At 43.2% G+C, this 15,042-nt stretch overlaps 2 protein-coding genes across 6 annotated transcripts in view; both read right to left on the bottom strand.

Moving 5' to 3' along the window:
• The window catches only part of LOC124774923 (allergen Cr-PI-like), a 164,406-nt gene that overhangs the window by 41,137 nt on the left and 108,227 nt on the right, over positions 1–15,042 (bottom strand). The gene's annotated exons all lie outside the window — the stretch shown is intronic.
• LOC124774924 lies at positions 1,020–9,189 on the bottom strand. Its single transcript, XM_047249605.1, has 2 exons — positions 8,929–9,189; positions 1,020–1,686 (listed from the first exon to the last, which is right to left on the bottom strand). The coding sequence occupies exons 1-2, from the start codon at positions 9,104–9,106 to the stop codon at positions 1,172–1,174; spliced, it is 693 nt and encodes a 230-aa protein (XP_047105561.1). The 5' UTR covers positions 9,107–9,189; the 3' UTR covers positions 1,020–1,171.

The following is a 15,042-nucleotide window of genomic DNA, read 5'->3' as shown; positions in this document are numbered from 1 at the left end:
CCGCCGTTAGCGAGAATACATGCATCCACCCTCCGTCGCATGGAATCCCTGATGCGCTGATGCAGCCCTGGAGAATGGTATATTGTATCACAGCCGTCCACAATACGAACACGAAGAGTCTCTACATTTGGTACCGGGGTTGCGTACACAAGAGCTTTCAAATGACCCCATAAATGAAAGTCAAGAGGGTTGAGGTCAGGAGAGCGTGGAGGCCACGGAATTCGTCCGCCTCTACCAATCCATCGGTCACCGAATCTGTTGTTGAGAAGCGTACGAACACTTCGACTGAAATGTGCAGGAGCTCCATCGTGCATGAACCACATGTTGTGTCGTACTTGTAAAGGCACATGTTCTAGCAGCACAGGTAGAGTATCCCGTATGAAATCATGATAACGTGCTCCTCTGAGCGTAGGTGGAAGAACATGGGGCCCAATCAAGACATCACCAACAATGCCTGCCCAAACGTTCACAGAAAATCTGTGTTGATGACGTGATTGCACAATTGCGTGCAGATTCTCGTCAGCCCACACATGTTGATTGTGCAAATTTACAATTTGATAACGTTGGAGTACATACTGACGACACTAAAATGAGCTCTAACATGGAAATTAAGCGTTTCCGGACACATGTCCACATAACATCTTTTCTTTATTTATGTGTGAGGAATGTTTCCTGAAAGTTTGGCCGTACCTTTTTGTAAAACCCTATATATATATATATATATATATATATATATATATATATATATATATATATAAGGAAAAGTATTATACTACAAGAAAAATTAATCATATCCTTAAGCTCAGTTTTTGGATTTTAATGTTATCATTCAGGATATTTTCAAACTTTCACTAAAGACAAAGTACAGAATCATGGAAGTATACAAGCAGAACAATTAACTTACTGTGTTTTCCATTTACGCAAAATTAAATCACAATTATGCTACCAAACGGCTATTCCCACGAGATATGGCATAAAAATTCGATAAATCCAGTTCCAAAAAGGAGCTACTTGCGGTAGTTGATGGTGTTGTAGATGGCCGCGTCGATTCAGCTTCTGGGCTTATCAGCTCTGATAAATTCATGCCGCTAGGTAATGTGTATAAGTGAAATAAGCTGGATTTTGCCACTCTTTGCAGTTCCTAAGTTGCATAAACTGCAACGGTAAATTTTTAACTAGATTCACTTCTTTTTCTCTTGATGTTTTGTAACACGCTTAAAACTTCAGACTGAAATTTCAAAGTTTCATTGTCGTCAAGTAAGGACAAGGATGGCAGAAGACTGTTGAAGAACGCCATATGCCGGCAGCCACAGTGTTCTCTACATGGCTGATTGTCCGAAGACGTCATTTCCACATCAGACTCAATCTTAATATCACTCTTTCTTTTCCTTTGTGTAGTATAATTATTTATGATTTCAGGTTTTGGAATATATTCATAAATTTTTTCGTATTGTGCAGTTTTGCTTGCTTCATTCGTCACATTTGTTGGTGTAGATTCTTGCGGAAAATAGCTGTCTTGAGAGACAGATGTCTCAATAACCTTGTTCAAAAACAACATCTGCTCGTGGTACAAATAAAGCCTCGACGGCCTGGCGGGAAACGCCGATGATTTTTGTTCATGACGTTTCTTAACAGATTTCATCCACGAGTCTCTGGTTTGTGACCATTTCTTCAAAGCCAATTTGCCTGTAATAGAAAGTAAAGAGTTTTTCACAACATTGCTGGTCTTTAACATCCAAAATTTCTCTAAAGATCTTAATTATTAATATCAAGTTTATATCTCAACTATTAGAAACTTTGAAATAGAAGGAACGCGAAATGGTTCTAGGGAGTAACGTGCCTATAGATTTCATTCGTTTGCCAAATGCACTTGAGGAATAGAAGAAGATAATTGATTCGTTTTGGACAACAGCTAATTTTTCCCGTTGTGTAGTGGCAGTTCAGAGTAAGTGCGTGCGAGTAAGAAAACCCGTGAACAGAGGCTCTATGTACTTTAACTATAAGGGAGTACTTTTCAATTATTTCTGAATACTGCATCATATATGTATGTGTCTATTCTTAAGGGAATCGAGTGAGATTCTTCAGAGTTCAAAGCTACACTGTACTGGAAGAGTAAACAGACCGATAGTATCACACTTTAACATGTATATATAAGACTAGGCTGTTCCCCTTGCGCTTGTAGGAGATGAAATTTTACACTATCGCTACACGATCTGTTGAGCGCACAGACAAAAATGAACAAGTATTCGGTTGCGATCTCACAACAGAGGGAAGGTACGTAGAAAGGGCATTTAATATTTTAGCAAACGAACAGAGTTTTTTTGTCGGAGTGCTATTTGGATCGTAAAAGCTTGTACCATACTGGATTATGTAGCCAGTTAAAAACCCATGTTCAGTATTGGGAACACTCGCCCAGATATAATATCTAATAATATGCCAAGGTAACCGTCAGGTGACGAACTATATTCGTAGTTGCAAACTGCTCCAAAACGTCTTCCGATGACTATTTCACGCCCAAAAGCGGTTTAGTTGCTTGACAAGATGAAGACCTAGCATACTGTTTATTGCACGAAGGACTTAGTTCGTATAGAAACACATGGTATGATTTTGAAACAGTTGAAAATTCATGTGTGCTTTAACCTTTTCAGGTTGCAGTGAAAGTTACGTTTCGTGGATCACTATTAAATGCAAAGGCAAAATCGACGCTCACGGCCTGAATGCTGGTTTGAACATCACTGTTGTTTGGTAGTAACGGTCCTACTGGAGGTGATACCCTTTTGCCATCCTCCGACTTTTTAGTTGATTTACCCAGACAGTTTAAAGTGGACTCTGAAGTACAACCCTGATTGTCATTTTCCACATTAAGAAAACTATGCAAGAGGTGAAACAGACAATAATCGAGAGAAATGAAACCTAGGACTGACCGAAGAGTGCGCCTAGTAATTTCCTCTTTGTAGTCTGACACCTGCTTAGTTACCAAAGACTAACGAATGAAACAAAACGAATGTACTTACACTGATGAGCCAAAACGTTATGACCACTTGTTTAATAGCTTGTTTGTCCGTCTTTGGAACGAATTACATCACTGATTCTGCGTGTCAGGGATCAGACAGTTTGTTGGTAGGTTTGTGGAGGTATGTGGCATTAGATATCTCCGCCTAGGTGATGTAATTCGCGTAAATAATGGGCCCCTGATTGGCGTACGCGATGATGGCGTCCTGTAGTAGCCCAGATGGATTCCATAGGACTTACATCAGGGGAATCTGGTCGCCTAGATATCAACGTGTGTTCCCTATAATGTTCCTTAAGGGGAGGTTTACTATCTTTTGGTTCAAAAAATCGATTTTTTTAAATTGCATTTTTGGATCCATAAAAGTGCTTAGAAACCACCCCTGCAACGGTTTTTCCGCATACGGAACGGAAATGTTTGTTATTCGCGGTTGAACAAAAAAATGCACCTGCCTGAAATCGGCCCTTTTTACGTACCAGTTTTTTTCTTTCGGAGGACGAGCTATTGTACCAGTGCTTGGGAGGAAACACACAAAATTCAAATGAAAGTTTGAGCGCGTGTGTTTGGAAGTTAGCCCACAAGCATTTGCATTCTGGTGCGAAGACTGAGGAGATTGCGACTTTCCTGGCAGTGAGCAGCTTCAACGTAGGGTATTCAGCAATTCTGAAGACCATGACAACGATGGACGTCACCCTGGGACTCTATTCGACGCAGCTCGCCAGGCATTCGGACGACCACCGGATTCAAGTGGCCGAAAACCGCTTGTCACCGGCCGTACGAGTGGCTCTGAAGCAGCGCAGGATGGCCCAGATCGAGCAGAACGCCCTCTATGAGGAAGAGGAAGGATTAATTTATGGACCCGGAATAGCATATTGAACGTACGTTACATAATATTGCATTTATATATAGTCAAAACTTCAGACGAGGTTTTCTCGAAATGACGTTTTTTTATCGCTCGCTATGGTAACTTCAAAGCTACTGAACCGATTGGCATGATTCTTTGTTTCCGACGAAGCTAACTAAATTGTATGGGCATTGTACCACTTTCATTCCTATCCATCAACTATAAATATTTTTACTTGGCCAACGAAGTCGAAAAATCGATGAAAAAACCCTATTTTCTGTCAAATGGCCACCATTTTGTTTCGTATAGTCCAAATAACTTAAGCGAGGTACAACTCCTAAGGAATCTTATACATTTCGCTAACGTCAATTCAATTTTGATTTCACCCGAGCCGGCTGACCTGAAACATACCGCGCTTGGAGGTCTACATCAAAATTTTGTTTCGTTCCGACGGCACTTCCCCTTTGCTCTTCAACATTTCCGGTCGAAAAAATTCCAGTTTGTAGAGGAAATATCAATAAACATTTTGACCAAAATTGGCATTGATATCTATAACATATCCCGAGAAAAAAATTCTCAAAGAGCATGCTTTTTTCGGGCCGAAGATAGTAAACCTCCCTTTATTGCTCCTCAAGCCACTGTTGCACGGTTCTGCTCGGAGACAGGGATAAATATACTGCTGAAAGATGACATCGCCGTCGGGGAAGACGTCAAGCATGAAGGGATGCACGTTGTTCGAAGTTGTCAGCATGTCTTCGACTACAACCGCAGGTCCCATACAAGCGCAGCAACTGTTCCCAACAACCTGCGTTCGTGGCGCGCTGCACGTTTCGAGCCGCCATTGACCTCGATGACGGCGTTTGTGGAGACGATCATCGACCTAACGTAGCAAAAATGTGATTCATCCGAAGAGCCGACACGTTTCCATTGATCGACGGTCAAATCCCGATGGTCCCATGCCCACTGCAATCGTGGGTCAACATTTGAACATTCAGGGGTGGTCTGCTGCGGAGCTCCATGTTCAACAATGTACGATGATCGGTGTGCTCCGAAACACTAGCATTGTGCTCTTTCGGCAGAGATGCCATAGATCACCATCTATCCTAAATTTACATAGTAGGCAAGTCTCCTAGCCCAAGTTCTGTGAAGAGCCGTACACGTCCAACCATTCAGCGCCTAGTGGTAGTTTCACTGTCATTCTACCTTTCTCTACATCTACGTCTACATCTACATCTACATCTACATACATACTCCGCAGTCTACCATACGGTGCGTGGCGGAGGGTACCTCGTACCACAACTAGCATCTTCTCTCCCTGTTCCACTCCCAAACAGAACGAGGGAAAAATGACTGCCTATATGCCTCTGACCCCTAATCTCTCTTATCTTATCTTTGTGGTCTTTCCGCGAAATATAAGTTGGCGGCAGTAAAATTGTACTGCAGTCAGCCTCAAATGCTCGTTCTCTAAATTTCCTCAGAAGTTATTCACGAAAAGAACGCCTCCTTTCCTCTAGAGACTCCCACCCGAGTTCCTGAAGCATTTCCGTAACACTCGCGTGATGATCAAACCTACCAGTAACAAATCTAGCAGCTCGCCTCTGAATTGCTTCTATGTCCTCCCTCAATCCGACCTGATAGGGATCCCAAACGCTCGAGCAGTACTCAAGAATAGGTCGTACTAGCGTTTTATAAGCGGTCTCCTTTACAGTTGAACTACATCTTCCCAAAATTCTACCAATGAACCGAAGACGACTATCCGCCTTCCCCACAACTGCCATTAGATGCTTGTCTCACTTCATATCGCTCTGCAATGTTACGCCCAAATATTTAATCGACGTGACTGTGTCAAGCGCTACACTACTAATGGAGTATTCAAACATTACGGGATCCTTTTTCCTATTCATCTGCATTAATTTACATTTATCCTCATTTAGAGTTAGCTGCCATTCTTTACACCAATCACAAATCCTGTCCAAGTCATCTTGTATCCTCCGTAGATACTCATGACAGAAGCTCATGAAAATTCGACCAGATTCACCGTTTTCGAGATACTCGTTCACAGGTTCTGCGTAATAATAATCTGCCCTTTGTCAAAGTCGATTATCTCAATGAATTTCCCCATTTGCAGCTCATATCTTCGCTAGGGTGATCCGAGTCTGTGTCGGCTCCGCTTGCATACTTTTGTTACGGCGTCACTGGCCCGCAAAGCCCCCAGGCGGCATCCGACGTCGCGGTGGGCAGTGTTCATAATATTTTAGCTGATCGATGCATCTTGAGATATTGCTTGGTGGCAAATTGCCTGGCTCTGGATACGAAGTACTCTAGACATTCTCGCGATTTTCATTTGTCACATAGTATGTCACTCATTCATTTTGGGCAGTGGTTGTTAACTTAAAGAATGCTGGGTTGCGTCATAGTACGACGTCAACGTTAAACTGTTGGCCATCCTATAACTGGCTGAGTAAAACAGTTAAAAATGTCAGAGGGACAACATAGACATACATATATGATACAATGTAGTGCCAAGAAAATTAACGATCTGTTAGATAACGCACAGTTTGGCTGTAGGAATGGTAAAGAAAACATAGAGAAAATTTGAATTTGCAGCTGATAATGGAAGCAAGACTTAAGAAAAATCAAGACACGCTCATGGTATTTCTTGACCTAGACACAACGTTCGACCAAGTAAAAGGGTGTAAAACATTCGAAATTCTCAGGAAGATAGACGTAAGCGTAAGGAAATATGTGCAAAGTGCAATATGTACAAGAACCAAGAGCGAACAATAAGGATGAAAGGCCAACATCGAAGTGGTCGGATATAAAAGGTTATAAGACAGGGAAATAATCTTTCAACATTACTGGTAGACCAAACGAGCAATGACGGAAATAGAAGGAAAGTTCGGCAGTGGGATAAAAATTCAGGGTGAAAGGATATCAACGATAAGATTCACTGATGACACTGCTATCCTCAATGAAAATAAAGGATTACAGGATTTGTCGAATGGACTGAGCATTCTAATGAACACGCAGTATGGATTGAGAGTAAACAAAAGAGAGACGAAAGTAACGGGAAGTAGCATAAATGCAATTAGTGTAAAACTTTGCATCAGAAACCGCAACCACGAAGAAAACGAACCGAAGCAATTCTGCTGCCTTTAATCAGAGTAACACGTGGCGGACGAAGCAAGGAGAACGTAAGAAGTTCACTAGCACAGACAAAGGAAGATTCAAGTACTCTATTAGTTCAAAAATTGGCCTTACTGTAAGGAATACATTTCTGAAAATGTACGTTTGGAGCACAGCACTGTGTGGTAGTGAAACATGGATTGTAGGAAAGCCGGAAAAGGGGACAATCGCAATGTTTGTGATGTAGTGCTGCAGAAGAACGTTGAAAACTAGGTGGACTGATAAGGTGAGAAATGAGGAGGTAATTTCCAAGAATGATTGCCTATCGAAGTCGCAAACGATGCAGATCGAACGTGCGATTGTAAATCGATCATGCGACTCTGGTGGAGGGCGTTATGAGTATGTTTACGGTGGTCACGACCGCAACGACAAAAGAAGAGCGTTACAAAAATACTCGTCATTACAAAGGAGACGACTTACCTTACTTGTCGTCGGTGTTGTCGTCATGTGAAAGTCTATGTGATGTGTACGCTACGGGAACAATTCCCTTTTTGCCATAGCCTGGATAAACTCTGCCAATGTCAGGCAAGAATATGGGTAGACTGCCACTTGCATAACTTTTCCCTGCAAACACAACTTGTGGATATAGAGGTACTGAAACAGGTATAGTTCGTCTCTTTGTCCTGGACGCCCTTCTCTTTTAATGGAAGACTTCACAGGTTTCCATAGCTGCTCGATGTTCTGCGTGTGCACACTCGGGTCATCCGAAGACACGAACTTCACAGAGTGATTCACTATTCCATCGAATACCCAAATATGATCGATTTCACTCTTTGAAGGTCGTCCTCTCCGATTCTTCCTTCTTGCTATGTGGGATTCGTCCACTTCAACAACTTTACTCGGTCCACCAATAGGTACACTGTCGTTCGCCACTACCACATAACACACTTCTCTGCAAAACTCGAAATAGTCGCACACGGTAGTAGCAGATAAGTCAATTTCCGATGCTGTTACTTGCAAGGTTCAGTCTCGAATCCAGCAAGATAGAAGAAATTCGCTGGTCTGAATGGATAATTTGGAAGAGTCGAACCATGTATTCTTTCTGATACTTGTTCGTTTTCCGCACTGTCCGCAATGAAATTGAAACGGTATTTCAGGATCGAAACTCTTCTTACAAAGTTTTACACACTTCGCAACACCACAGTCTACACAGTCCCTCCTTTCGTCGTCCGGTAGTACTCCATATTTGCGCCAAAAAGTGAAACAATTTTCTACGCTGGATAAGCATGGAATTAGATTTTTCCACGTGAGAGAATCCGCCGAAGAAACGCCTAGAACACCAGACATCCCACTCATTACCGACAGACATCGTCTGGGTTTCCCTAGCGACTCACAAATAATTCGTGGAAGTATGTAACTTAGAGCAACTAAGGGAACGAAGAAAAACAGATAAAAATGACGATCACAAATAATTGATCATAACTCCCGCACCAGTCGCATGATCGATTTACAATTGCACGTTCGATATGAATCGTTTGGACCCCGCGACTTCGATAGGCAATCATTCCTGGAAATTACCAATGAGGAGGTTCTCCGCAAAATCGGGAAACGCTGACTAGAAGAAGTGAGAGGAGTACAGGACATTTCTTGAGACATCAAGGCGTAACTTCCACGGTACTCGATGGACTGTAGAGGCAAAAAATTGTAGAATACAGAGATTGGAGTATATCCAACAAAAAATTAAGGACGATGTTTGTAAGTGCTACCCCGAGATAAAGAGGTAGACACAGAAGAGGAATTCGTGGCAGAGCTGCATCAAACCGTTCACAAGGCTGATGACTCGTAACAAATAAAATAGTACCATGGCTTCTGGTTGATGACAGCTTCGAGATACAAATTTCACAACATAGATGGCTGTCTGATGTCACAGAACATAAAATGGACTTACCGAATTCCTGCCGCTGCTTCTGTCCAAGTTGCTCAAAATCCTGCCTCAGAGCCGCACATACTTCCCTCCACGCTGTATCCTTCAGCTTGCGGTCCTTGTAGGCGTAGAGAGTCTTGTCCCATATGACAGGTCTCTGCTGCACGAGCGCTATCAGCTGCTGCGTGTTTATTTCGTCCATGCCTGCCCGCTGCACACGGCACCGCAGACAGACGCCGTGTCGGTCGTCATACGGCGGAAAAGCCGAGTCGATCTGCGCCGCTCAGCGCCGCCTGCAAACGCTGCCTAGCAACCAACGGCGGCGCCGCCGGAGCCTGGCACGGCGATTTCGCCGGCTCGCTGCCGCTGCCGCCTGTACTGCGTCACGACCATGTAGGTATAACAAGGGGCGCGGGCACTAACTACACTGTACGTTGCCTTGACGCCGGAGCCGCCTTGTGAAACTCACCAAAACATTACCAGACTACTGTTTACGATTTATTCTTGTGCACGCAACAGAAAATATAACAGAGCTTTCGTGGCGACAGAGCGTCAGAAAGGCATTTTCAGACATTTTTCTGGTCTGAAATGTGTATTTGACTCAGTTCGCTTCGTTAATGTAACTTCCTATTTGTTATACGTTTCGAATAACCAAGTGGGGAAGTACCAGGTGATCAAAAAGTCAGTATAAATTTGAAAACTGGATAAATCACGGAATAATGTAGATAGAGAGGTACAAATTGACACATATGCTTGGAATGACATGGGGTTTTATTAGAACCGAAAAAATACAAACGTTCAAAAAATGTCCGACAGATGGCGCTCCATCTGATCAGAATAGCAATAATTAGCATAACAAAGTAAGACACAGCAAAGATGATGTTCTTTACAGGAAATGCTCAATATGCCCACCATCATTCCTTAACAATAGCTGTAGTCGAGGAATAATGTTGTGAACAGCACTGTAAAGCATGTCCGGAGTTATGGTGAGGCATTGGCGTCGGATGTTGTCTTTCAGCATCCCTAGAGATGTCGGTCCTTCACGATACACTTGCGACTTCAGGTAACCCCAAAGCCAATAACCGCTCGGACTGTCTGAGGACATGGGAGGCCAAGCATGACGAAAGTGGCGGCTGAGCACACGATCATCACCAAACGACGCGCGCAAGAGATCTTTCACGCGTCTAGCAATATGGGGTGTTTTTTTTTTGGTTCTAATAAAACCCCATGTCACTCCAAGCATGTGTGTCAATTTTTACCTCTCTTTCTGCATTATTCCGTGGTTTATTAAGTTTTCAAATTTATACTGATTTTTTGATCACCCGGTACATAACATGAAAGGCTGTTTTCGTAATCCAACATCATATATATCATTTTCAATAGTGTTTTCTTGCCGGTACGCCACATCCCCTATATTACTTAAGCAAAATTAATGATTGAGACATCTTTTGCCAGATTTTGTTCACTATCAATGACAAAAAAGCTCAAATAGCTAATGCTATTTGATTCGCCAAAAAACTTTATTTTGAATACATTTTTATAAAATCAAAGCAGAAGGTACCACCTATTGATTCAGATGGCTCTGAGCACTGTGGGACTTAACATCTGAGGTCATCAGTCCCCTAGAACTTAGAACTACTTAAACCTACCTAACCTAAGGACATCACACACTTCCATGCTCGAGGCAGGATTCGAACCTGCGACCGTAGCGGTCGCGCGGTTCCAGACTGAAGCGCCTAGAACCGCTCGGCCACTCCGACCGGCGTACCATCTATTAACAATCTGTTTAACTTACATGCACGACAGCTGTTGCAGCTGTTTTTATTCTTTACGCAAGTGTATGTAGTCTAACATGCGATTTCGATCATACATATCGACGTAGAGAATTTAGAAGACACCCTCTACCCACAAACTAATTTTCTGTTACACACGACAGCGATTGGAGTTGTTTACTTTCTTTAATCTTGCGTTGTGCACTGCGCGAATAAACTAAATTACATCAACGTTCATCATCACTTGTAAGTACCGTTTACTTTTATAACTTGAGGTGACTGCATCAGCACAGCTAAATTCGTTGACTCCGATAAAACTGTGCTCGTACCCCATATTGACTCTCTGGTCCAACCTTGCCTTTCAAAATGAGAAGAAAACAATTCCCAATAAAAGAAGCCTTCGCTACGACCATTAATAAAGCGCCAGGTCTGACACATCAAAGAGCAGGATCGAATTTACCAGAACCTTTTTTTCCATGGACAATCATACGTGACTTTTTCACGAGTTCATACATTCAGTGATATTTGTTTATCCTAAAGACATATACAGCCAAAACGTAAATGATGGTCACATTATAACTGCTAACGTAGTTTCCAAAGAAGTTTTGTAAAGTAAAGAAGCTATAACAATAGTTTTTTTCTGACAAAGACAATATCTGCTTTTTGTATGTTTTACAATTAACCATGTTGTATATAATGATGCCGATTTTTTTACTGTGTGACTGATATTTTATGTAAACTGAAGATGGAGAACGGGAGAATGGAAATGAAAGGGAAGGAACTGACGGTATCACTTGCACTAGGACTTTATGCTGAAGCACCGACGAGGAGTGAAAACGCATGCAGGAAGGGGACTCGAATCCGTGACCTCCTGCTTGCTAGGCTGTTCCGTTAACCACTGCGTCACCTGCACACAATGTTTATCGCACATGCGCAGACTGTCTAAGAACGCTGTCCAGCAGACCCATACACCCATCCAGCGCCACCTATACACAGGTCGAATCCACATCCTCCATGCTCCCTAATTTTAGGTTCCTGCTGGAGACTGAACGGTAATGTGCATCCGCTCTGAGGACTGTGGATTCATGCCCAATGAGGCGGATCAGTTATATGAATGCGTGGTGGTTCTTTAGGACATATCTGAAAGAACAGACGCCATGCATTGGTACAAAAGACAAATATTTGTTACTACCATTCAAAATATAATACCTTTTATTAATAAATACTTCTATTTACTTATTTCGCCATTACTATTTGCCTAACGGACATAGGGTGAATTATTTTCACAGGTCAGTTCGTGTTCCTTAGCTCTACAACGAATATACAGAGTATGGGAAGGCCTTGATGGTCTTTAAATTTTCCTGTAATTCTTGATTTGATTTCAGAGTGCCTTGCAGTATTCTTCCGATTACCCTTTGGCATCACTCTTATCAAAACCGAGTCAAATTGTTTTTCAGGCTTCTTTGCATAATTCGGAATGTTTGAGAAAACCTCATTAAAGCATATACAATGCTTCAGAAGACACTTTACAATTGATTACACTTGCTCTCTATTCCTTACTAACTTCTACATTTGTTTGGAAGCAGTAATTAATTCAACAATAACTCTAATAGAGGCAGTGGTGCTAGCCTATTAGCAGCAGCACCAGCAGTAGTAGCAACAGTAGTAGTATAAGACAGTGCTTAATTTTTAAGATTTTAGGTGCCGGAACACATCTCTTCATCCATGTAAGTTTCAATTTTTGAAAACTTGTGATAAAACTAACAGTGAGAAATCATGTTTTACAAGATACTATGCTGAAATTCAGGTTTTTAAAACATAATTTCTTATAATCAAAACAATAAAACCTCAAGATTTCATATAAACAACACGTGATACCGCGTCTGTACCCAGAGCAGTGTCGCTTTGCTCCTCAGTTCTGCTCGATACTTATTAATACAACTCGATAGTCTTCGTGACTGTGGCGTCGTGTTTTCAACTACTGCCAGCTGCAATGAGGGTCCAGTATTAATTAACAAAGCACTTAGCGATGAATGACGATGAAGATATTTCTGGCCCTTCGTATTCACGTCCAATTCCGACTTCCCAAAGGAGTAGGAAAAACAAAACAGGATGTAACGTGAGACACTGAGGTAGATGTTTAGTAAATACTACAAATTCAGTTCTGTGTTGCTTGGTGGATGACGGTTTTGGAGATGGGTTTCCATCTGCAGTTAATTTTTATCCTGTGTATTGAAAAACAATGTAGATTTTAGAGGGTTCCAAGAGAAAAACGAACTGTGTATGGAAACCTGTGTCTGAAACCGTCATCAACCGAAACAGACAAAGCTTCGCATTCATAGCAGACAATGCCTTTCTATGCAGCCAGCTCCATCTTCGCCACTGACGATCGCGGCAATCCGTCGCCATCACTGGATAACAAACAACACTGCGGGGCGTTCCACAAACAATGCGACAGCGTAGAAGTCGCGTTTGCTGCAAAGGGGTGGTGGTCTAGTGGCAGGCACCGGCGCATGTAAGTTGGACGCTCTGTAGCGTCGTTGGATGACGTTTCTGGTCACGGATTCTTTCCTTCATTTGTTGATCGAGTAACCTTGAACAACCCATCAAAGTTGTCGCACCAATTTTGGAGCACCTTGTGTTAAAGAAACTATTGCTTCAACAAGTCCACTTATGAATGAAATGCTACAAAACTCTTATATATATTAAATAACCATGTAAATGTGACAAGAACTCACTGTTTACTTTGATTCCCAAGTAGACAAACATCCCAATAGGTCATCACTAAACCCATTCCTGTCCTTCAAGTCTTTTGTAACACACAATTGTAGGACAGGAATGGGTTAAGTAATCACCTATTAGGATGACGGTCTACTTGGGAATCAAAGTAAACAGTGCGTTCTTGTCATTTTTTTTTTTTTTTTTTTACTTTATTGTTATTTTAATACCTGTACAAAGCAAGTAGGCTGGCAGCGGCACACTACGCCGCTCTTCAGCCATAGCGTTTTACAAAAGTAGAAAAACGGAGAAAGACAATGAAACAAAGTGACGGGCAAAAGAGAGAGGTCACAGAGACACAAAAAAACACGGAGTCGTTCAGACGTGACGATAACAACACTGAAAACACGTTGGCACGGCGCACAGAACACTGATGAATCCGACGGCACAAGTGAGCGTAGTAGTGGGACGGCGGACACCAAAAACACTAAACGGCGTCACACACACGAGACACAGAAGGCGATGATCTCCGGCGCGCGAATGTTCACTATGCGTGTGCGAGTCCGGGGACCTGCCAAGAGAGGAGGAGGAGGAAGGGGAGTGGGAGAGCGAGAGGGGAGAGCAGAGATGCCATGGGCAAAGGAGAGAGGGGGAGGGAGGAAGGGGAGGGGAAGCCCGGGGGAGAGGGGAGGAGGGAGGGGTGAAAGGAAAGAGAAGGGAGGGGAAAGGAGGGAGGGAGGGTGCCTAAAGGATAGGACACAGGAGGTGGGGGGGAGGATCAAAGTTGATAGGAGGGGTAGATGGAGGGGAGGAGGACATCATCAGGGAGGGGGAGCTGGCGGAAGCCACCTTGGGAGAGGGTAAGGAGGGTGGAGAGATGGAGACCGGGTGGGACATGGGAGTACAGGCGCGGCAGCGGGCGGGGGTGGGAGAGGATCGGGGAGACGAGCGGGTGAGGTGGATCGAGTTTACGGGAGGTGTATAGGATTCGGATCCTTTCGAGGAAGAGGAGGAGGTGGGGGAAGGGGATAAGGTCATACAGGATCCGCGTGGGGGAAGGGAGACGGATGCGATAGGCAAGGCGGAGATCATGGCGTTCAAGGATTTGGAGGGATTTATAAAAGGAAGGGGGGGCGGAGATCCAGGCTGGATGGGCGTAACAGAGGATAGGGCGGATGAGGGACTTATAGGTGTGGAGGATGGTGGAGGGGTCCAGACCCCACGTTCGGCCGGAAAGGAGCTTGAGGAGACGGAGTCGGGAACGTGCCTTGGCTTGGATTGTCTGGAGATGGGGAGTCCAGGAGAGGCGACGGTCGAGGGTGACGCCAAGGTACTTAAGGGTGGGGGTGAGAGCGATGGGACGGCCATAAACGGTGAGATAGAAATCAAGGAGGCGGAAGGAGGGAGTGGTTTTGCCTACAATGATCGCCTGGGTTTTGGGCGTTCTTGTCATATTTACATGGTTATTTAATCGTAGGTTCTTTTCTGTCTATATTTTGTATATTAAATGCCCAAGAGAATATGAAAAGTAGTTCACTGTTTACCCTACAATTATATATTACAAAATTCTTGTATACAAGAGTTTTGTATATACAGGGTGGTCCATTAATCGTGACAGGGCCAAATATCTCACGAAATAAGCGTCAAA

The sequence above is a fragment of the Schistocerca piceifrons genome, chromosome 2, assembly GCF_021461385.2.
Source record: "Schistocerca piceifrons isolate TAMUIC-IGC-003096 chromosome 2, iqSchPice1.1, whole genome shotgun sequence".
Taxonomy (NCBI): Eukaryota; Metazoa; Arthropoda; class Insecta; order Orthoptera; family Acrididae; genus Schistocerca; species Schistocerca piceifrons.
The sequence above is the reverse complement of the archived record's forward strand: the minus strand, read 5'-3'. Positions and strand labels throughout refer to the sequence as shown.

What these genes read in the sequence shown, in the direction of transcription:
- LOC124774924 (XM_047249605.1), bottom strand. Translation starts at nt 9,106, where the DNA reads ATGGACGAAATAAACACGCAGCAGCTGATAGCGCTCGTGCAGCAGAGA. An exon ending in GAAGCAGCGGCAGGAATTCG is followed by an intron (nt 1,687 to 8,928) that starts GTAAGTCCATTT and finishes TTTCTATTACAG; the next exon opens with GCAAATTGGCTTTGAAGAAA.